The sequence below is a fragment of the Heteronotia binoei genome, chromosome 21, assembly GCF_032191835.1.
Source record: "Heteronotia binoei isolate CCM8104 ecotype False Entrance Well chromosome 21, APGP_CSIRO_Hbin_v1, whole genome shotgun sequence".
NCBI classification, from domain to species: Eukaryota; Metazoa; Chordata; class Lepidosauria; order Squamata; family Gekkonidae; genus Heteronotia; species Heteronotia binoei.
In genome coordinates this window covers 6567541-6590764 of record NC_083243.1, presented here as the reverse complement: position 1 = coordinate 6590764, position 23224 = coordinate 6567541, and the positions used below count along the sequence as shown (strand labels likewise).

At 50.2% G+C, this 23224-nt stretch overlaps 1 protein-coding gene across 1 annotated transcript; it reads right to left on the bottom strand.

The window, feature by feature from the left end:
• Nucleotides 1-4794: 4794 nt before the first annotated feature.
• On the bottom strand, nt 4795-22067 carry LOC132588937 (zinc finger protein 436-like). Its single transcript, XM_060261414.1, has 8 exons — nt 21978-22067; nt 11386-11472; nt 10977-11276; nt 9770-9884; nt 8778-8833; nt 8482-8608; nt 6716-6835; nt 4795-6356 (listed from the first exon to the last, which is right to left on the bottom strand). The coding sequence occupies exons 1-8, from the start codon at nt 22065-22067 to the stop codon at nt 4855-4857; spliced, it is 2397 nt and encodes a 798-aa protein (XP_060117397.1). The 3' UTR covers nt 4795-4854.
• Between the last annotated feature and the right edge of the window lie 1157 nt (nt 22068-23224).

Genomic DNA, 23224 nt, shown 5'->3' with positions numbered 1-23224 from the left:
GGGAACTGATCTCTGAAGCCTGGAGACCGAACTGTAATGTTGGGGGATCTCCAGGTCCCACCAGAAGATTGGCAACACTGCAGGATCTATATTCCGTTTGGAGGGCTGAGGGCATGCATACACTCTAGGGTTGCCAGGTTCAAGTCAAGAAATTCCTGGGGACTTTGGGGGTGAGGCCAGAAGACTTGGGGGTGGGGCCAGGAGACATTGGGGGTGGAGCCAGGAGCAAGGTTGTGACAAGCATAACTGAACTCCAAAGGGAGTTCTGGCCGTCTCATTTAAAGGGGCCGCACACCTTTTTAAATGCCTTCCCTCCATTGGAAATGAGAAGGATAGGGGCACCTTTTGGGGGGACTCATAGAATTGGACCCCCTGGTCCAATTCTTTTGAAACTTGGAGGGTGTTTTGAGGAGCGGCACCGGATTCTATGCTGCAAATATGGTGCCTCTACCGCAAAAACAGCCGCCCCCCCCCTCCGATACCAATAGATCAATTCTCCATTATTCTCCATGGGAAATGGTCTCCATAGGGAATAACAGAGTGCCCAGCAGACATTTCCCTCCCCTCCCCCAGCTTTCTGATGACCCTGAAGCGGGGAGGAGGACCTCCAAACCAGGGGGTCCCCTGCCCCCACCTGGGGATTGGCAATCCTATTGCCAAGTCCAATTCAAGAAATATCTGGGGACTCCGGGGGTGGAGCCAGGAGCAAGGGTGTGACAATCATAATTGAACTCCAAAGGGAGTTCTGGCCATCCAGTTTAAAGGGACTGCACACCTTTTAAAATGCCTTCCTTCCATAGGAAATAATGAAGGATAGGGGCACCTTCTTTGGGGGCTCACAGAATTGGACCCCCTGGTCCAATCCTTTTGAAACTTAGGAGGTATTTTGGGGAGAGGCTCTGGATGCTATGCTGAAAATCCGGTGCCTCTTCCTCAACATACAGCCGCCCCCCCCTGAGCCCCAGATACCCGTGGATCCATCTCCATCATTCCCTATGGGAATCATTCTCCATAGGGATTAACGGAGTGCCCAGCAGACCCTGAGGGGGAGGGGCCTCCAAGCCAGGGGATCCCCCGCCCCCGCCTGGGGATTGGCACCTCAGCAGGCCTGCCCTGCCCCTGCCTGGGAAGCCCCGTCTCCTCCGCTGGGCCCAGCCGTGACTCAGCAGCCACCCGCCGCCTCCGCTCCCCTCGGGCCTCCCCGCCCCGCTCCTCCTCCGGCCTCACCAGACCATCGTGCTCTCGAGCACCATCGCGCCCCTTCTCGGCCGAGCCCGGCGGCGGCGGCGGCAACCACGACTCGACCCTCAGCTGCCTCCCTCAGGCTTCGCCGCCTCAGCTCCCCAACACTTCCGCCTCGCGCCGGAAGTGGACGGACGCAGCTCCCGAGGGTCGCCGGGAAATGGTAGTTCTAGGACTCACCCTCGCGACGGCTTTCCCGACTACACTTCCGGTTTGCGACGGAAGTGGCCTGACGCATCCCCCGAAGGACGCCGGGAAGTGTAGTTCGTGATCTCGCCTTCGCGGCGGCATCGGCTTCTCCTAGAGGAGGCGGGCAAGGAGGGAAGGAGGAGTCGCCGAAGGGGCGGAGCTTGAATGGGGGAGGGAGGCGGGAGGCTGCCTGGACAGGGTGGGGTGCCAAGCCTCCAGGTGGGGCCTGGAGATCTCCCGCTTGGATGACTGATCTCCAGCTGATTTCCCCTGGAGGAAATCAATAAGCAAAGGAGACCTGGGGTAATTATATATGACTACAGAATGAAAGAAGAGCCCCAGGATGACAAAAGACTTAGGGACCTAACAAATCTCTAAGGCAGGGGTGGCCAAACTTGGTTAGCGTAAGAGCCATATATAATAAACGTCAGATGTTTGAGAGCCGCAAGACAAGGAAGGAAGGAAATATAGAAATATATGGGGAGGAAAGAGGGAGAGAGGTGAAAAGACAGCAGCTTTAACTTCAAATGCATTCTCCCAATTGCCAACTGGATAGGCTTGGAGAAGTGATCTAAAGAGAGAAATGCTTTCTCCAAAACAAGGCGATGGGGCCTTCAAGACTGCAACCGTGACTGAATCCCTTTCCGCAGAACTCTGGAAGAAGTTCCATTTCCTGCATTATGCAGGAGGTTCGACTGGGGGTCCCTTCCAAGGCCGCTCACCTAACCACTGCACCAAACTGGCTCCAATATCCAGCCCTGTACCTTCCCATCCTTAATTAAAACCCATGATTTCGAGTCCTCTCCTCCGCTGCCAACAAAAACAGCTCCCTGCCCTCCTCGGTCAGATTGAGGTGACAAGAGAGGAGGTCCTACAACTGATTGACGAATTAAAAACTAATAAGTCACCTGGTCTGGATGCCATGCATCCAAGAGTTCTGAAAGAACTTAAAGTTGAACTTGTGGATCTCCTGACAAAAATATGTAATCTTTCATTGAAATCTGCCTCCGTTCTTGAGGACTGGAAGGTAACAAATGTCACCCCCATCTTTAAAAAGGGTTCCAGAGGAGATCTGGGAAACTACAGGCCAGTCAGTCTGACTTCAATACCGGGAAAGTTGGTAGAAAGCATTATCAAGGACAGAATGAGTAGGCACATTGAGGAACACGGGTTATTGAGGAAGACTCAGCATGGCTTCTGTAAGGGAAGATCTTGCCTCACTAACCTGTTACATTTCTTTGAGGGGGTGAACAAACATGTGGACAAAGGAGACCCGATAGATGTTGTTTACCTGGACTTCCAGAAAGCTTTTGATAAAGTTCCTCATCAAAGGCTCCTTAGAAAGCTTGAGAGTCATGGAGTAAAAGGACAGGTCCTCTTTTGGATCATAACTGGCTGAGTAATAGGAAGCAGAGAGTGAGTATAAATGGGCAGTCTTCTCAGTGGAGGACGGTAAGCAGTGGGGTGCCGCATGGCTCGGTACTGGGTCCCATGCTCTTTAACTTGTTCATAAATGATTTAGAGTTGAGAGTGAGCAGTGAAGTGGCCAAGTTTGCGGATGACACTAAATTGTTCAGGGTGGTGAGAACCAGAGAGGATTGTGAGGAACTCCAAAGGGATCTGTTGAGGCTGGGTGAGTGGGCGTCAACGTGGCAGATGCGGTTCAATGTGGCCAAGTGCAAAGTAATGCACATTGGGGCCAAGAATCCCAGCTACAAATACAAGTTGATGGGGTGTGAACTGGCAGAGACTGACCAAGAGAGAGATCTTGGGGTCGTGGTAGATAACTCACTGAAAATGTCAAGACAGTGTGCGTTTGCAATAAAAAAGGCCAACGCCATGCTGAGAATTATTAGGAAGGGAATTGAAAACAAATCAGCCAGTATCATAATGCCCCTGTATAAATCGATGGTGCGGTCTCATTTGGAGTACTGTGTGCAGTTCTGGTCGCCGCACCTCAAAAAGGATATTATAGCATTGGAGAAAGTTCAGAAAAGGGCAACTAGAATGATTAAAGGGCTGGAACACCTTCCCTATGAAGAAAGGTTGAAACGCTTAGGGCTCTTTAGCTTGGAGAAACGTCAACTGAGGGGTGACATGATAGAGGTTTACAAGATAATGCATGGGATGGAGAAAGTAGAGAAAGAGGTACTTTTCTCCCTTTCTCACAATACAAGAACTCATGGGCATTCAATGGAATTGCTGAGCAGTCGGGTTAGAACGGATAAAAGGAGGTACTTCTTCACCCAAAGGGTGATTAACATGTGGAATTCACTGCCACAGGAGGTGGCGGCGGCCACAAACATAGCCAGCTTTAAGAGGGGATTGGATAAGCATATGGAGCAGAGGTCCATCAGGGGCTATTAGCCACAATGGAATTCTCTGTCTACAGCAGTGATGCTCTGTATTCTTGGTGCTTGGGAGGGGGGGGGGGCAGAGTGGGATGGCTTCTACTGTCCTGGCCCCACTAATGGACCTCCTGATGGAGCCTGGGTTTTTATTTTTGGCACAGTGTTCCACTGAATGGGCCATTGGCCTGATCCAACATGGCTTCTCTTATGCTCTTACTTTTTTATGTTCTTACCATGGATTTGAACCCAGACCCACCAAGTCTAAACCCAACACTCTTCCAACTGACCAACCTCATGAATAGGGGAGAACTGATTTGTTTTCATTCATTCACGAATATCAGTCATGCCCATAGTGTGGGTTTCAAGCATCTGCAAGAGAATTTTCCTTCTTCTATTTATTTATTATGCATGTGGTTGTGTGCGTGTCTGCACCTGGAGATTAGGGCGACCTACAGTGACTGACCCCTACTAGGGGCCTAGAGGATATTCAGAGAAGTGGCTGAATAAAGCCTGTCCCTATACTCTCGACTGCAGATATTTCCTGGAGGTCTCCCATCCACGTACTTGCCAGAGTTGACTGCTGCTTAGCTTCCGACATCTGAAGATCAGGCTTGCCTCCTGGGCTATCCAGGTCAGGACAGGTTTACTTTCAACAACCTGCAAAAGGACTGGAAAAAGACATGCCACACCAACCTTTCACACATTTATTGTGGGATGTACTTGAGGGCTTCAAATATGGCTCAAGCTCCTTCAATAGCCTATTTTTAACATGTCGCTGAGGGCCAAAATTCTGTGTACATTCATGTTTTTGAGAAGTCTTTTAATGAACTAAGACGATCCGTGATTTCTAATTCTCTGGATTCTTAGATGCTGTCAAAGACCGCCATGCTGAATCTCTTTCCACAATCTGAGCGTTCAAAAGGCTTCTCCCCTGTGTGGGTTCTCTGATGGCTTTGAAGATGGCCACTGTGACTGAATCTCTGAGCATTCAAAAGGTTTCTCACCTGTGTCGGTTCTCTGATGCTTTTGAAGATCGCCACTGTGACTGAAGCTCTTTGCACATTCTGAGCATTCAAAAGGTTTCTCCCGTGTGGGTTCTCCGATGCCTTTGAAGACTGGCACTGTGACTGAATCTCTTTGCACACTCTGAGCATTCAAAAGGCTTCTCCCCTGTGTGGGTTCTCCGATGGTTTTGAAGAGTGCTACTGTTACTGAATCTCTTTGCACACTCTGAGCATTCAAAAGGCTTCTCCCCTGTGTGGGTTCTCTGATGCCTTTGAAGACTGCCATTCTTACTGAATCTCTTTCTGCACTCTAAGCATTCAAAAGGCTTCTCCCCTGTGTGGGTTCTCTGATGGCTTTGAAGAGTGCTACTGTTACTGAATCTCTTTGCACACTCTGAGCATTCAAAAGGCTTCTCCCCTGAGTGCGTTCTCAGATGCTTTTGAAGATTGCCATGCTCGCTGAATCTCTTTGCACACTCTGAGCATTCAAAAGGTTTCTCCCCTGTGTGGGTTCTCTGATGGCTTTGAAGAGCGCTACTGTTACTGAATCTCTTTCTGCACTCTGAGCATTCAAAAGGCTTCTCCCCTGTGTGGGTTCTCTGATGCTTTTTAAGATTACCACTGTGATTGAATCTCTTTGCACACTCTGAGCATTCAAAAGGTTTCTCCCCTGTGTGGGTTATCTGATGGCTTTTAAGACTGGCACTGCAACGGAATCTCTTTGCACACTCTGAGCATTCAAAAGGTTTCTCCCCTGTGTGGGTTCTGTGATGCCTTTGAAGACTGGTACAGTGACTGAATGTCTTTCTGCACTCTAAGCATTCAAAAGGCTTCTCCCCTGTGTGGGTTCTCTGATGGCTTTGAAGAGTGCTACTGTTACTGAATCTCTTTGCACACTCTGAGCATTCAAAAGGCTTCTCCCCTGTGTGGGTTCTCTGATGGCTTTGAAGATGCCCACTGTGACTGAATCTTTTTCTGCACTCTAAGCATTCAAAAGGCTTCTCCCCTGTGTGGGTTATCTGATGCCTTTTAAGACTGGCACTGCGACTGAATCTCTTTGCACACTCTGAGCATTCAAAAGGTTTCTCCCCTGTGTGGGTTCTCTGATGCCTTTGAAGACTGGCACTGCGACTGAATCTTTTTCTGCACTCTAAGCATTCAAAAGGTTTCTCCCCTGTGTGGGTTCTCTGATGCTTTTGAAGACTGCTAGGGTGAGTGAATCTCTTTTTACACTCTGAGCATTCAAAAGGTTTCTTGCCTGCGTGCCTTTTTCTATGTTCTTGAAGATGGCCATAGCGTTTCTCACCTCTGTGGGTTGTTTGGTGCACAAGGAGCTCTGATCTACTTTTGAAATACTTTCGACATTGAATGGATGTACTTGCCTTCATTATTCTCTGATTTGGAAGATGTACAATACGCCATCTTACATTTCTTTTCTCAACCCTGTGCCTGACTTTCATTCTCTTAGGTCTGCCTCGACTCCTGATGTTTTCTCTCAAGTCTTCATTCTTAACTCCTTCTGGCAACTGCTGATCAAGTTCATCACCATCTTCCTTCTTCCGATCACCCTCTGCTGGAATAAAGAGATCCCATTAATGCCTGAGGGGGCAGGTAAGATCCCAAAACACCCATGTGACTTCAGGAAGAAAGGATTGATGGCCCTTTCACCTCCTCCAGCTTTCCTAGACATAACCCCCCCCCCCCACAACGTACCTATGATATATTATATTTAAGGATCCCTCATCCCCTCAAGAGCCACAGCTCTTGCTCAGAAGGAACTCCTGACCCTCCAAATCCCAGTTCCCAAAAGGCCTCTTTACCCAGCAGGCTGTAGGACTGTACCAAGCCAAACGTTTCTCAGAAGTGAATCAGAAATTTCCATGGCTATTCCTTGCCTGTTCTCTTGACATAACCGTGAAGGGTACTCACCGTCAGTCACCTCCTTTGGGAAGGAAACATGTTCGTCGGATCCTCCTGAGAAACTCTCCAGCCTTTCTTCATATGCGAGACTCTTGTCTTTCTCCACCAATGTCTCTCTTACACTTCGGTCTTCTTTTGCACACACACACAGATAAAGAGAGAGAGAGAGATCATTCTTATATGGGGAAGGAAAGAAACTCAAGAGTAACAATTCTTCTGGGAGGATGGAACCGTGGTCGAGATCATAGCCCATAATCCCAACTGGTACAAGTGGGACGGATCTGTGAGGCAAAGCACCCCACTTCCCCGCAAGGCGTAACGGGATTCTTAAGCGGCCTGGTCTGCCTTGCAGGTGTTCATGATTTGACTCTCCCTGCAGGTGACATCCTTATCTCTTTCAAGGCCAGACTCAAGACTCTGATAATTGGTTAACTGTGAGATTAATCCTGCTGTGTAATCAGGATGTAGGGGAGAGGGGAATGGTGCTACCAGCCTCTGGAAGATTCCGTCTTGGAGGACCCTTGATTGGCTCATTTGAGACACCTGATCCGAAAGGGGTGGAAAGTATAATACCGGTATAGACCAGAGAGAGGCCATGCAGACTTTATGCTCATGCCATGCTGGTGCACTTGGATGTTTCTCGCTTTCTTCTGATGAACTGCACTATGTAGAGTAACTTAAGCTACAGCTGGAATACTTATGGTGTAAGGAGAGGTACCACCTAATGCCAGACATTTCATGAACATAAAATAGTTTTTCTGTTGCTGAACTGGTTAAGTGTTTGGTGTAATGGCTAACATAGGTGTACTGGTTAAGTGTGTGGACTCTTATCTGTGAGAACCGAGTTTGATTCCCCACTCCTCCACTTGAAGCTACTGGAACGGCCTTGGGTGAGCCATAGTTCTTGCAGAGTTGTCTTTGAAAGGGCAGCTTCTGTGAGAGCTCTCTCATCCCTTGCTACCTCACAGAGTGTGTGTTGTGGAGGAAGAATATAAAGTATATTGTGAGCCGTTCTGAGACTCTGATTCAGAGAGAAGGGCAGGGTATAAATCCAATATCTTCTTGTTCTTCTGAGCTGTAGACATCTTGTTTTTACATCCTTCATAAATCTTTAGAACTGTAGATGACTTGTTTTTACATTCTGTATAAATCTTTATATAGTCCCTGCTTGACTTGTGTCCACTCTGCTTGTGAACCGACTGAACTGGGTGCTGTTCCGGTACAAAGACTAGTAACCCAGGGGGACCCAGGCTTGGGTTCTTAACAGGATCATTTCCAGATCTCAGTTCAAGGGGATGTTTATAATCCCATCGCTGAGAGTAGAGGGGGTTTTGTAAATTTTAGCAAGAGAGAAATGAGGATCTGGCCCCTCCCAGAGTCTTTCCCAGCTTCTCTGTCATGGGAGCTCTCCACAAAGTCCCCTGGGGGAGAGGACTTCTCAGGAGAAAGGGAGCCACATATGGCTGGCTCTGAGTCTGCAGAAGCCAGCAAACAGGCTGGTGAGCTGCAGGCTGCCCAACACTCACCACCAACAGCTGACCCAGAACCACCCCCCAGCTCTGGGATTTGTGTGAGCACCTGGATATGTCTGGCTTGCCGACCTGCAGCTGCTACATACCAGTCTCTCATCCCCACCTTTGTCTCTGGCCTCTGACCAGGACAATTTCTCTCGCTTGGGCGAAGGCCACAACACTGGGCAAGGAGCTGGAAAGTCCTCAAAATGATTTATTGCTGTTCAAGTTCTAACTTCGGCACTCGTGGAAGATCTTCCTTACTCAGAGAGATGATGCTCCAATAGTTCTCCCACATGACTTCCTTGTAGAGAGTTCTCTGGCCCGGATCCAGCAGGGTCCGTTCTGCTGGAGTGAAACGGACAGACACCTCCTCAACGGAAAAGGGACGCTGAAAGAACAAGCAGATTTAGTCCTCAGAGACTGCACACTGGAAGGGACTGGTCTAAAGGGTGCAGGATGTATGGCTTGTCTTGGGGATAGCCTCTCTCTCCTGGACCATTGTAGAAACTGCAGGAGCAAAAGCCACCCCAAGGTTGTTCCCTGTTTATTTCCCCTACCTGGACTGTTTCCACACCCCCAAACACATGAGGATTCAACAGCATCTCTCCGCTACCTGTGGAGGAAGGAGAAAGAAAAAAGAAGAATGGAGGAAGGGTGTTTGTCGTGACTTCCTACTCCATTGGCTGGTTTCTTCCCCTCTTCACACACTCCCTTCCCAGGAGGCTGAAACCTTGTCCTGCGTACACACAACACATTCTTTTACTCAATTCTGGGAGAGGCAGAAGAGAAGTACGCATGAGCCTCAGGGGTGACAAAGGCCACCAACATATTTCAGGCTTCTGTGAGACTTAAAATGTGCCCTATGAACCCTGGAGTTCAAAGGTCACAGCATCCCCGCTGGATCAGACCAAAAGCCCAGGAATCCCGTTCTCCTGCTGGCTGGGCCTTCAGGTCAGGTCTAGTGGTGGGAAAAGGGAATGGAAATGACAGCACATGACATGTCACCATCACATTCAGCCAAAAACCAGACATCACTTGAGCGTTCTGGAGAAGCCAGGGTAATATCAGTGTCAAGCTAAGTCCTCCCCACAATCTCCTGGGGTGCCAGACCACAGCCTCTCATTCCTACCTCAGCATCCTATTCCCCGCAGGGCCTGCCCAGTGCCCCGAGAAGCCTGGCACAGAAGCCACGTGATTACTGGCCCCTAGGAACTGGCTTTCAGCGCTCAGTGCTGCCCCAAGAGGCAGAGGCTCCCTGTTTCCACCAGTTGGAATAGCTCTGCCCAAGTCTGTCTGCCTTTCCTTTTCTTTCTTGAGCCACCCTGACTTCCTTTTATGGAAGGAAGGTGAGATATGAGAATTTCAATGAATGGGAGGAATGTACCATCTCTATAATTGTGTCCAATCCCCTTCAAGAAGAATCACAGGTCGTAGACTTTGAGTGCTGTTTGTTATGTGAAAAAGTATTTAATTCTTTTCCTGTCCTGAACTCTTTACCCATCCCATTCATAGGGTGCCCCAATCACATGCAGGCAAAATGGGTCCTTACCACAAGAGAGGGCATCCTGGGCACCCTCCTTGGTGTGCGCCCTCTGCTCTCGCTCCAGGGAAGCTTCTTCCGCCTCGGGGAATGCTGCGTCTCTCTCCACGGATGGTCCCCACACCTGGAACAGCAGCCAGGGAGAACGGAAAGAGATGGAATGGAAGAGAGTGAGCAATGCTTCCCGCCCCACTCCCATACTCAGCTATATTGAATGCAGGAAAATGCACTCCTCATGCAATTCAACACCTTATATCGCAGGGGACTTTATATGTTTTATACAACAGTAAATATGAAACTTGCAGACTTCGGAGGATGGTAGAAGACAGGAGGGCCTGGCAAGACTTTGTCCATGGGGTCGCAAAGAGTTGGACTCGACTGCGACCGAACAACAACAACAAATATGAAACTATATGCAATGACTCCATCAATACAAAACGTTCAAGTCTTTTGTCTCCAGAAGTAGGTTACTCAGTCCATATCTCATTAAAGGAGTCCACTCTAAAATACAAAAGTCCTTCAAACAGAGTGCTCAAGGAATTATTTAACGAGACGAAAAACTCTGGGAGACAATGAAACTCTTAGAAAGACGCTGAAGTCTCTTGCTCCTGGGGCCCCTTGCCCAACGATCGTTTCCACCAGAAGTGAGGTCGTTTTCAAGATTTCCTCCTCACCGAGAATTCATACGGAACAGTAAAATCTTCCACAGTTCCAAAAGTGGCCGCTCTGACCTACAATTTATGCATCTGACAAGCCCAAGCTGCTCTTGAACGTTTTGTATTAACACAGTAATTGCATATAACTATATATTTAATGTTGCAGAAAACATACGAAGTTCACTGTGATGTATGATACTGAATTGCATGAGGGGTGCATTTCCCTGTCTTTTCTATAGCTGTGACTGTTTTAACACAGGAGCCCATTTTTGCTGTTGTTTGCCGTCCCTGGACTCTGCACCCTTCCAGCCGCACCTGGTGAGATATCCGGGGGGATAAGAAATCCCCTAGCAGAAGAGGCTGCCGAAGGAGGCTGTTCACTTCCCATATGGAGGATTAACACTTGGGGAAATAGAACAATTTATACATTGCTGGAGTCCAGTAAGTATTATATCTTTGCAAAAGAAGAAACCACGCGGACAAATATCTCTCAGGGGAACTTCAGGATCAGATCAGGGAATGTGATTTGAATGGGACATACCTGGAGGGAACCCCCTCACCTGCTCTGCGGGCCTCTCCTCCTCGGCCTGACTCAGCAGGAAGCCTTCAGCCAGGGCCACCGCCTGGCAGCTGCTCTCTGGCCCACATTCTCTGACCCAGCGTTGCACTTCCAGGGGCAGGATGGCGAGGAACTGCTCCAGGACCACCACGTCCAGGATCTCCTTTTTGGAGCGCCTCTCTGGCTTCAGCCAGCGGTTGCTGAGTCGATGGAGCTGGCTGCAAACCTCTCGGGGCCCATCCGCCTCTCGGTAGAGGAACTGCCGGAAGCGTTGGCAATGCACGTCTGAGATAGGCCTGACCTGGAAAGACATAACTGGCACAGTGTTTTCCTGTAATTCAGCAGCACCACTCCCAGCTTGGGAGCGACGGGGGCCTCTGCTCGATATCGTGCCACCTCCATGTTCTCACCTCTTCCATCTCCTTCGCCTGCTCTTGGGTCACCTCCAGCTGGGTAAAGGTACCTTGAGTGACTCGGCTATGAAGACACACTTCTTTCTAGAGGGAAGGAGAGACAGAGACTGTAAGGTTATCACAAGGAGAGCATCTGAGAATTGCCTTGGCAGGTCAGCTCAAGAGGGTTTGCTGTGGCTTGTAGACCATATAATTTCATATCATTTTGCTATATTACATACCAAGCAATTTTAGATATACTTCCATGGTTCTTTGGAAAAGTTGGCCATCTCTGTTTGGTTCTAAGAAAGTTAAAAGCTTAGCCCACCTTACATGGGTTCAGTCTGGCAAGGGGCTAATTCTTAAGGGGAGCTGGACCCCAAAACGACCACAGGGACTGGTGACCTCTTAACCACTGTATGTATCACTTCAATAGACATAAAGTGTTAGGTAAGAAGAACAACACCTCCAAAAACAATGGAGGTCCCTTTCTGAACTGTGGGATTCACTTGATTAGATCCTGGATTTTGGGGAGCCTGAAAACCACTCCACATGGCTTTCGTCACTACTAGAAGAACATAAGAGAAGCCATGTTGGATCTGGCCGATGGCCCATCCAGTCCAACACTCTGTGTCACATAAGAGTATAAGAGAAGCCATGTTGGATCAGGCCATGTTGGATCAGGCCAGGTTTACAAGATAATGCATGGAATGGAGAAAGTAGAGAAAGAAGTACTTTTCTCCCTTTCTCACAATACAAGAACTCGTGGGCATTCGATGAAATTGCTGAGCAGAAAGGTTAAAACGGATAAAAGGAAGTACTTCTTCACCCAAAGGGTGATTAACATGTGGAATTCACTGCCACAGGAGGTGGTGGCGGCCACAAGTATAGCCACCTTCAAGAGGGGTTTAGATAAAAATATGGAGCAGAGGTCCATCAGTGGCTATTAGCCACAGTGTATGTGTGTATATGACATTTTTTGCCACTGTGTGACACGGAGTGTTGGACTTGATGGGCCGTTGGCCTGATCCAACATGGCTTCTCTTATGTTCTTATGTTCAGTGGCCCATCCAGTGCAACACTCTGTGTCACACAGTGGCCAAAAAAACCAGGTGCCATCAGGAGGTCCATAAGAACATAAGAGAAGCCATGCAGGATCAGCCTAATGGCCCCTCCAGTCCAACACACTGTGTCACATAAGAACATAAGAGGAGCCATGTTGGATCAGGCCAATGGCCCATCCAGTCCAACACTATGTGTCATACAGTGGCAAAAAAAACAGGTGCCATCAGGAGGTCCATAAGAACATAAGAGAAGCCATGTTGGATTAGGCTGATGGCCCATCCAGTCCAACACTCTGTGTCTCATAAGAACATAAGAGAAGCCATGCTGGATCAGGCCAATGGCCATCCAGTCCAACGCTCTGTGTCTCATAAGAACATAAGAGAAGCCATGTTGGATCAGGCCAGTGGCCCATCCAGTCCAACACTCGGTGTCGCACCGTGGCCAAAAAAAACAGGTGCCATCAGGAGGTCCATAAGAACATAACAGAAGCCATGTTGGATCAGGCCAGTGGCCCATCTAGTCCAACATAAGAACATAAGAGAAGCCATGTTGGATCAGGCCAATGGCTCCTCCAATGCAACACTCTGTGTCACATAAGAGAAGACATGTTGGATCAGGCCAATGGCCCATCCTGTCACACATTAGCCAAAAAAAGCAGGCGCCATCAGTGGGACCAGGACACTAGAAGCCCTCCCACTGTGCCCCCTCCACCACAATCACCAAGGATACAGAGCATCACTGCCCCAGACACAGAGCCTAGATCAGGCCCTACAGGCTGTTGCAACGTGACTTAGGCTGAGTGGGCTGAAGCTGAACCCAGCAAAGACAGGTTCTCTGTGTGGGTCGTGGCGCTCTGGGGAAGGAAATATCTCTCCCGACCTTTGACGGGGCGCCGCTGAAGGCAGCGCAGCGGGTAAAGAGCTTGGGTGTTTTACTGGAGCCTTCATTATCAATGGAGGCCCAGATAACAGCCACTGCCAAGTCAGCATTTTTTCATCTGAGGCGGGCGAGGCAGTTGGCCCCTTTCCTAGAGCGCCGGGACCTAGCAACGGTGATCCATGCGACGGTCACCTCAAGATTGGACTACTGTAACGCCCTCTACATGGGGCTGCCTCTGTGCCGGACCCGGAGATTGCAGCTAGTGCAGAACGCGGCGGCCAGGCTGCTGCTTGGCCTCCCAAGATGGGAGCATATACGGCCGGGGCTACGCGAACTGCACTGGCTGCCGATTGTATACCGGGTCCAGTACAAAGTGCTGGTGATTACCTTTAAAGCCCTATATGGCCGAGGACCGACCTACCTGAGGGACCGTCTCTCCCCGTATGAGCCCCAGAGAGCACTGAGGTCAGTAGGTAAAAACAGATTGGCCACCCCTGGGCCAAAAGAAGTTAAACTTCGGACTACCTATGCACGGGCCTTCTCTACCGCGGCCCCATGTTTGTGGAATCAACTCCCAGAGGAGGTGCGGGCCCTGCGGAACCTTGATCAGTTCCGCAGGGCCTGCAAGACCACCCTTTTCAAACAGGCATTCATGAACGGCTGACCAAGTCCACAAAGAAACATCAAAATGGTCCAGTCTGGAGATCCGCCATCATTACACAAATTGACAGGCATAGCGTCGATTAATAACGGTACTGTCAGATTTAACTTAATGTTTTTAGACTTAGTAACTGTTTTAACTAATGTATTAATCGGTTTGGGGTTAATTTAATGTTTTGTTGAATGTATTGTTATTTTGCTGTTAGCCGCCCTGAGCCTGCTTGGCGGGGGAGGGCGGGATATAAATAAAATTTTACTTTACTTTACTCTCTGGCTAATAGCCACTGATGGACCTCTGCTCCATGTTTATCCAATCTCGAAGCTGGCTATGCTTGTAGCCGCCACCACCTCCTGTGGCAATGAATTCCATGTGTTAGACACGCTTTGGTGAAAAAGTACTTCCTTTTATCAGTTCTAAACCTACTGCTCAGCAATTTCATTGAATGCCCACATTGTGAGAAAGGGAGAAAGGTACTTCTTTCTCTACCTTCTCTATCCCATGTGTAATTTTGTAAACATCTATCATATCACCCCTCAATCGATGTTTCTCCAAGCTAAAGAACCCCAAGCGTTTTAACCTTTCTTCATAGGGAAAGTATTCCAACCTTGTAATAATCCTAGTTGCCCTTTTCTGCACTTTTTCCAATGCCATAATATCTCTTTGAGGTGCGGTGACCAGAATTGCACATAGTATTGCGAATGAGACCGCACTATCAATTTATACAGAGGCATTATGATACTGGCTGATTTGTTTTCAATTCCCTTCCTAATAATTCCCAGCATGGCGTTGGCCTTTTTTATTGCAATCGCACAATGTCTTGACATTTTCAGTGAGTTATCTACCACGACCCCAAGATCTCTCTCTTGGTCAGTCTCTGCCAGTTCACACCCCATCAACTTGTATTTGTAGCTGGGATTCTTGGCCCCAATGTGCATTACTTTGCACTTGGCCACAATGAACCTCATCTGCCACGTTGACACCCACTCACCCAGCCTCAAGAGATCCCTTTGGAGTGCCTCAGAATCCTCTCTGGTTCTCACCACCCTGAACAATTTAGTGTCATCTGTAAACTTGGCCACTTCACTACTTACTCCCAACTCCAAATCATTAATGATTTGGCAATGAGGATCCTGTGAATATAGGGGGAGGTCTTTCTGAGTCTCCTGCCTTGTGCAGGGGGTTGGACTAGATGACTCTGGAGGTCCCTTCCAACTCTAGGATTCTATATTCTAAGTTTCCACAGGCTTCCTCCTCGGGAGGTGGGGGGCTCTCCTTCCTTGGAGGGTTTTCAACAGAGGCTAGATGGCCGACAGCACAGAGGATCCTGTGCATTTAGGGGGAGGTCTTTGTGAGTTTCCTGCCTTGTGCAGGGGGTTGGACTAGATCATCACATACAAACTGATTTAACAAAACCACAACTTTTTGTTTTGAAAACGAGAAAACCAGTTCTAGGGCACTGCAGTTTTGAGCAGAGGTGCAGTGTAAGGTGTGTGTGGGGTGTGTGTGAGTGATTAACCCTTTCTCCTCTGGCTATTTTCTGTTCAGAATTGTGCCACCACTTCCAAGATTCATTCGTGGCTTGCCTGTCTGAGCTGCAGCTAGCAGTGATCTAGACTGGCTGTAGGCACAGAGCTGCTCAATTTCCAAAGGAACTGATGGCACCATTACAGAGGTGGCCAGGGTTTGTAACTCATTGTCTGGACATGCAAATCAAGACTGTGAAGTTGCTCAAATTAAATCTTGAACTGAAGTACCCTGGGAGAATCCAATCTGATCTAAAGGTGTTTTTTTTTTTAAAGAAAAACCCTACTGAGGTCCAGTGTTCCCTCTAAGCTGAGTTAGCATGAGCTAGCTCACATATTTTTAGCCTCCAGCTCACAGATTTTTATCTCAGCTCAGGAAGAATGACCCCAGAGCACGCTGATTTATGCAGTAGCTCACAACTTTAATGCCAGTAGCTCACAAAATAGAATTTTTGCTCACAAGACTCTGCAGCTTAGAGGGAACATAGCTGAGGTCTACTCAGAATCCTACTCCCAGGAAAATGGGCTAGATAGCCACCTGACAGCAATGAGGATCCTGTGAATTTAGGGGGAGGTCTTTGTGAGTTTTCTGCCTTGTGCAGGGGGTTGGACTAGATGACCCTGGAGGTCCCTTCCAGTTCTAGGATTCTAAGTTTCCACAGGCCTCCTCGGGTGGTGGGGGGCTCTCCTTCCTTGGAGGGTTTTAAGCAGAGGCTAGATGGCCACCTGACAGCAATGAGGATCCTGTGAATTTAGGGGGAGGTCTTTGTGAGTTTTCTGCCTTGTGCAGGGGGTTGGACTAGGTGACCCTGGAGGTCCCTTCCAACTCTAGGATTCTATGAATCGGTCTCAATAGGGAATAACGGAGCACCCAGCAGACATTTCCCTCCCCCCCCCCCCACTTTCTGATGAGCCTGAATGGGGGGTTGGGCCCCCGCCTGGAGTTTGGCAACCGTAACCTGGGGGTGCTCCTAAGTTCAGCCCACCACCGTCCTTGGATGGATTGGATGGGATGGATCAGGGTCTTCCTCTTCGGCTGGCAACAGCCCTCCACCCACTCACTCAGCTCCCCAGAGGAGACTGAATTCCTGCCCCCGGCAACAGGGCCTTATATGCTCTCTCCCATGGCCCCGCCCCCAGGATGGTGATTGGGCTTTCCTTTCCCTCCACTCTCACTCCAGTCCAATCACAGGGCATAGAGGTGTTCTGGGAAACACAGGCCTCTTGCAAACTTTATACCAGGCCTCAGAGGCCTTCTGGAGGGTTGTAGGCCTCACTGAATCTTTCACCTTTCGTTGTTGTCTAAATCTCCAGTTGGGGGCAGGAGATTCCCTGGTTTGGAGGCCCTCCCCCCCTTCAGGGTTAGCAGAAAGCAAGGGGGGGGACTCCATTATTCTCTATGGAGACTGATTCCCACAGGGTATAAAGGAGAATCAATCTGTGGGTATCTGGGGTTTGGGGAGGGGTCCTGTTTTTTGAGGTAGAGGCACCAGATTTTCAGCATAGGTGCATTTCCTCAAAAGCCCCCCTCCCCCCAAGTTTCAAAAAGATTGGACCAGGGGGTCCAGTTCTATGAGCTCCCAAAGAAGGTGCCCCTCTCCTTCATAATTCTAAACGGAGGGGAGGCATTTAAAAGGAACACGGTCCCTTGAAACGTGAGGGCCAGAACTTCCTTTGGAGTTCAATTGCTCCTGGCTCCTCTCCCAAAGTCTCCTGGCTCCACCTCCAAAGTCCCCAGATATTTCCTGAGTTCTGATATTCATGTCCTGCAGTTCTCAACTCTGTGGCTCTTACATTAAGCAAGTTTGGCCACCCATGCTATGCATGGTAGGACAGACCACAGTCCCTAATAATTTTCCCAAGTTTTCCCTCTTCTGTTCTTAACTTGCAGGGCTCTCCAAAGGGAACAAGAGAGGATTTGTGAAGCGCTTTTGTATACCAAAGAAAGAATCATGTTTTGAAGGTGGGTGCACCGCCTTCCTTGAAAAGGCCACCTTCATAATAAGATAATAACAAGAAGAATCTATTAGAATACTTTACTCCTGGTTGCTAAGTAACAGACGGGCTTACTCATTTAATTAGAAAAGAAGGCAAAAGATTTCACCCACGGCAGAGCCGAGAACGGTCTTGAGCTGGGCTTGGCCTCATCAACGGTGTCTTGCTGCACTTGCAAAGGTTGCCAACTCTGGGGTGGGAGATTCCTGGCGATTTGGGCCAGGATTCGTATAAGGACCTTAGTGGGGTACAATGCCACAGAGTCCACCCTTCCAAAAAACCACCTTCTCCGGAGGAACTGATCTCTGTGTCTGGAGATCTGTTGTAATCGTGGGAGATCAACTAAGAACCAGAGCTAAAGAATATAGAAAGGCATAGAAATAACCATTTTAAAATATTAGATTAGGAAGGAGTCATTGAGGGCAGGCCAAATAAAACAGCCTTCCCCTGATGGTAGAATACAGCAGCTGAAGGGGACAGATGAATTTTCCGGGAGGGCAGTTCCAGAGTCTGGGGGCCACTACTGAGAAGGCCTTCTCGGGTTCTATTGAGTCAATTGCACTTTAATATTTCTCCTGATGAATATTTGTATGATTATACAGCCATCATATGTATGTTCATAAAGAAGTATTGTAATCTGATTAATTTAGGATTACCAAGTCTCCGGTCCAGGTTCCCAACCCACCAGCCCACATCGGGCTGGCAGGGGTAACCTCCCCCGATGTCATCGGCGCGATGACATCATCGCAGCTGCCACTCTAGGCGTTTCCAGGAAAACTCTACCAGACGCTTTAGGCTCTTGGAAGGGAAAACTCTATGATACGATAGGTACCATAGAGTTTTTACCTCCCAAATGGGTAGAGCGTCCAGGAAAACCATAGAGTTTTCCCAGAAACGCCTAGAGAGGCCGCAACCGCCGGAGTCGGCGTGATGATGTCACTTCCAGGTTTTGTGCGCATGTGCGAATGTCCCCCACCAGGAGGCAGACGGGACTTGGCAACCCTAGAAGATGATGATATTGGATTTATATCCCGCCCTCCACTCCGAATTTCAGAGTGGCTCACAATTTCCTTTCCCTTCCTCCCCCACAACAGACATCCTGTGAGGTGGGTGGGGCTGAGAGGGCTCTCACAGCAGCTGCCCTTTCAAGGACAGAGTCTCAGAGCGGTCTACAATCTTCTTTCCCTTCCTCCCCCACAACAGGCACCCTGTGAGGTGGGTGGAGCTGAGAGAGATCTCCCAGAAGCTGCCCTTTCAAGGACAGTCTGAGAGCGACCTGCAATCTCCTTTCCCTTCCTCCCCCACAACAGACATCCTGTGAGGTGGGTGGGGCTGAGAGGGCTCTCACAGCAGCTGCGCTTTTAAGGACAGAGTCTCAGAGCGGCCTGCAATCTCCTTTCCCTTCCTCCCCCACAACAGACACCCTGTGAGGTGGGTGGGGCTGGGGAGGGCTCTCACAGAAGCTGCCCTTTCAAGGACAACCTCTGCCAGAGCTATGGCTGACCCAAGGCCATTCCAGCAGGTGCAAGTGGAGAAGTGGGGAATCAAACCCGGTTCTCCCAGATAAGAGTCCGCACACTTAACCACAACACCAAACCGGCTTCACAATCTCCTTTCCCTTCCTCCCTCACAACAGACACCCTGTGAGGTGGGTGGGGCTGAGAGAGCTCTGACAGAAGCTTCCCTTTCAAGGACAACTCTGCCAGAGCTACGGCTGACCGAAGGCCATTCCAGCAGGTGCAAGTGGAGGAGTGGGGGAATCAAACCCGGTTCTCCCAGATAAGAGTCCCCACACTTAACCACTACACCAAACTGGCTCTCCTTAGATTAATTACTATGATATATATCATATGGTGATACTCGTGAGTAACAGTATTCAGCATTCCTTGCTTAAACGTTTCAAACACGGGTTATTTCACAGCCTTCAACCTTTCCGTGTTCTTTTCCCTTATTTAGCAGCCTCCAGGTGGGGCCTGAAGATGTCCCACTTATACAACTGATCTCCAGCTGACAAGAGATCAGCTCCCTTGGAGAAAACAGCTGCTTCGGAGGATGGGCTCTAGAGCATTGTGCCGTGCGGAGGCTCCTCCCCTCTCCAAACCACACTCTCTCCGGGCTCCACCCCTGAAGTCTCCGGGTATTTTCCAACACCGACCTGGCAATAAAACAGGCCTGTAGCCACAGGGGGCCCTACAACTTCTGTGTAGGGCCCCCTGACGTCTAGGGGACCCTCTGAGGTGCAGCATGCTTTTCTTCTCTTTTTTTTGACAGAAGAAACCTTATGAGAAGCTGCAAACCACACAGTGGATGGGAAAGGCTGCCCCCCGCCCAACTTTTTAGAAAGCCCTGACTTTTACAAACCTGGCTACGGCACTGCAACGGAATGCAATGGCCAAGAACTGTCCTTGAAGTTCAATTGTGCTCGTCACGACCTTGCTCCTGGCTCCACCCCCAATGCATCCTGGCTCCACTCCCAGTCTCCTGGCTCCACCCCCAAATATTCCCAGTGGGTTGGGTACGGGCACGGGGCACCAGAAGTTAACCTCGCCTAGCGCAGGGGTGCCCAAACTGTGGCTCTATCACATATATTGTGAGGCTCTCAGAGTTCCTGCCGCCCGGCTTGGAGAAGGCATGAAAAGTTAAAAGTTGCTTTCTTTCCACCTCTCCCTCCCTCTCGCCCTCTGTTTGCTTCCTCTCCGCCTTCAACCTTTCCGTGTTCTTTGCCCTTATTTATCAGCCTCAAGGTGGGTCCTGAAGATCTCCCACTTATACAACTGATCTCCAAACTGAGAGCCAGTTTTTGGTGTAGTGGTTAAGTGTGCGGACTCTTATCTGGGAGAACCGGGTTTGATTCCCCACTCCTCCACTTGCATCTGCTGGAATGGCCTCGGGTCAGCCATAGCTCTGGCAGAGGTTGTCCTTGAAAGGGCAGTTGCTGGGAGAGCCCTTTCCAGCCCCACCCACCTCATAGGGTGTCTGTTGTCGGGGGAAAAGATATAGGAGATTGTAAGCCACTCTTGAGACTCTGTCCTTGAAAGGGCAGCTGCTGAGAGAGCCCCCTCAGCCCCACCCATCTCACAGGGTGTCTGTTGTGGGGGGAGAAGATATAGGAGATTGTAAGCCACTCTTGAGACTCTGCGCTTGACAGGGCAGCTGCTGGGAGAGCCCCCTCAGCCCCACCCACCTCACAGGGTGTCCGTTGTGGGGGAGGAAGGGAAAGGAGATTGTGAGCCGCTCTGAGACTCTGTCCTTGAAAGGGCAGCTGCTGAGAGAGCCCTTTCCAGCCCCACCCATCTCACAGGGTGTCTGTTGTGGGGGGAGAAGATATAGGAGATTGTAAGCCACTCTTGAGACTCTGCGCTTGACAGGGCAGCTGCTGGGAGAGCCCCCTCAGCCCACCCACCTCACAGGGTGTCCGTTGTGGGGGAGGAAGGGAAAGGAGATTGTGAGCCGCTCTGAGACTCTGTCCTTGAAAGGGCAGCTGCTGAGAGAGCCCTTTCCAGCCCCACCCATCTCACAGGGTGTCTGTTGTGGGGGGAGAAGATATAGGAGATTGTAAGCCACTCTTGAGACTCTGCGCTTGAAAGGGCAGCTGCTGTGAGAGCCCTCTCCAGCTCCACCCACCTCACAGGTGTCTGTTGTGGGGGAGGAAGGGAAAGGAGATTGTAGGCCGCTCTGAGCCTCTGTCCTTGGAAGGGCAGCTGCTGGGAGAGCCCTCTCAGCCCCTCCCACCTCACAAGGAGTCTGTTGTGGGGGAGGAGGGGAAAGGAGATTGTGAGCCGCTCTGAGACTCTTCGGAGTGGAGGGCGGGATATGAATCCAATATCTTCATCTACCTCACGGGGTGTCTGTTGTGGGGGAGGAAGGGAAAGGAGATTGTGAGCCGCTCTGAGACTCTCCGAAGTGGAGGGTGGGATATATATCCAAGATTTTCATCTACCTCACAGGGTGGCTGTTGTGGAGGAGGAAGGGAAAGGAGATTGTGAGCCGCTCTGAGACTCTTCGGAGTGGAGGGCGGGATATAAATCCAAGATCTTCATCTACCTCACAGAGTGGCTCTTGTGGAGGAGGAAGGGAAAGGAGATTGTGAGCCACTCTGAGACTCTTCGGAGTGGAGGGTGGGATATAAATCCAATATCTTCATCTACCTCACAGGGTGTCTGTTGTGGGGGAGGAAGGGAAAGGAGATTGTGAGCCGCTCTGAGACTCTTCGGAGTGGAGGGCGGGATATAAATCCAATATCTTCATCTACCTCACAGGGTGTCTGTTGTGGGGGAGGAAGGGAAAGGAGATTGTGAGCCGCTCTGAGACTCTCCGGAGTGGAGGGCGGGGTATAAATCCAATATCTTCTTCTTCTTCCTGTCTTGCAGCTCTCAAACGTCTCACGTTTATTCTCCGTGGCTCTTATGTTAAGCAAATTCAGCCACTCCCCTTCTAGGGCCAGCCCCGGTTTGGTGATGAGTGCCACGGGGTCTGCCAACTTGTACCGGTCGTGCTGGGCATCGGCTTGTCCTTTCTTCCTCTTCTCCTGACACGAGACACGACCGCAACTGCGTCAGGCTCTGTTTTGGGAACATCGTTCACATCAGGCCTCAGATTCAGCAGGAGCTCCCAGGAGCACAGCTCCTGCACCTTTCTGAAGGTTCCTCCTCCTCCTCCTCCCCACTTTGTCCGTTGAATAGGAGGTGCAGCTGCATAACAATCCCTGGGTTGGGAGAGCGGTCAGGCAGCCAGCCACCAGGGGCTTTGCCACACCCTCAGCAGCCCTCAATAGTCCCTGGAGAAGCCCAAGCCACCCTTTCTCCACTTCTTGTATGATTTTGGGCAGTAGGTGGCTTGCTGATATTTTGAAAGAGGGGAGCAGCCCAGGAGAGCCCCAGGCGAGTGAGGCCTGCTTGGGCTGGCGGGATCTCTATCCAGCTCAAGCAGGCTTCACTTGTCCATGGCTCTGCTTTCTTGCATCGGGTTGCTTTTAGCTCGAGAGGGCAGCCCCGGAGAGCCCCAAGTGAGTGAGGCCTGCTTGGGCAGGCTGGATCTCTAGCCAGCTCAAGCAGACTTCACTTGTCCATGGCTCTGCTTTCTTGCATTGGGTTGCTTTTGGCTCGGGAGGGCAGCCCAGGAGAGCCCCAAGCGAGTGAGGCCTGCTTGGGCTGGCTGGATCTCTAGCCAGCTCAAGCAGGCCTCACTTGCCCGGAGCTCTGTTTTCTTGCATTGGGTTGCTTTTGGCTCGGGAGGGCAGCCCAGGAGAGCCCCAAGTGAGTGAGGCCTGCTTGAGCTGGCTGGATCTCTAGCCAGCTCAAGCAGGCTTCACTTGTCCATGGCTCTGCTTTCTTGCATCGGGTTACTTTTGGCTCGGGAGGGCAGCCCAGGAGAGCCCCAAGCGAGTGAGGCCTGCTTGGGCTGGCTGGATCTCTAGCCAGCTCAAGCAGGCCTCACTTGCCCGGGGCTCTGCTTTCTTGCATTGGGTTGCTTTTGGCTCGGGAGGGCAGCCCAGGAGAGCCCCAAGTGAGTGAGGCCTGCTTGAGCTGGCTGGATCTCTAGCCAGCTCAAGCAGGCTTCACTTGTCCATGGCTCTGCTTTCTTGCATTGGGTTGCTTTTGGCTCGGGAGGGCAGCCCAGGAAATTCCCAAGCGAGTGAGGCCTGCTTGGGCTGGCTGGATCTCTAGCCAGCTCAAGCAGGCCTCACTTGCCCGGGGCTCTGCTTTCTTGCATTGGGTTGCTTTTGGCTGGGGGG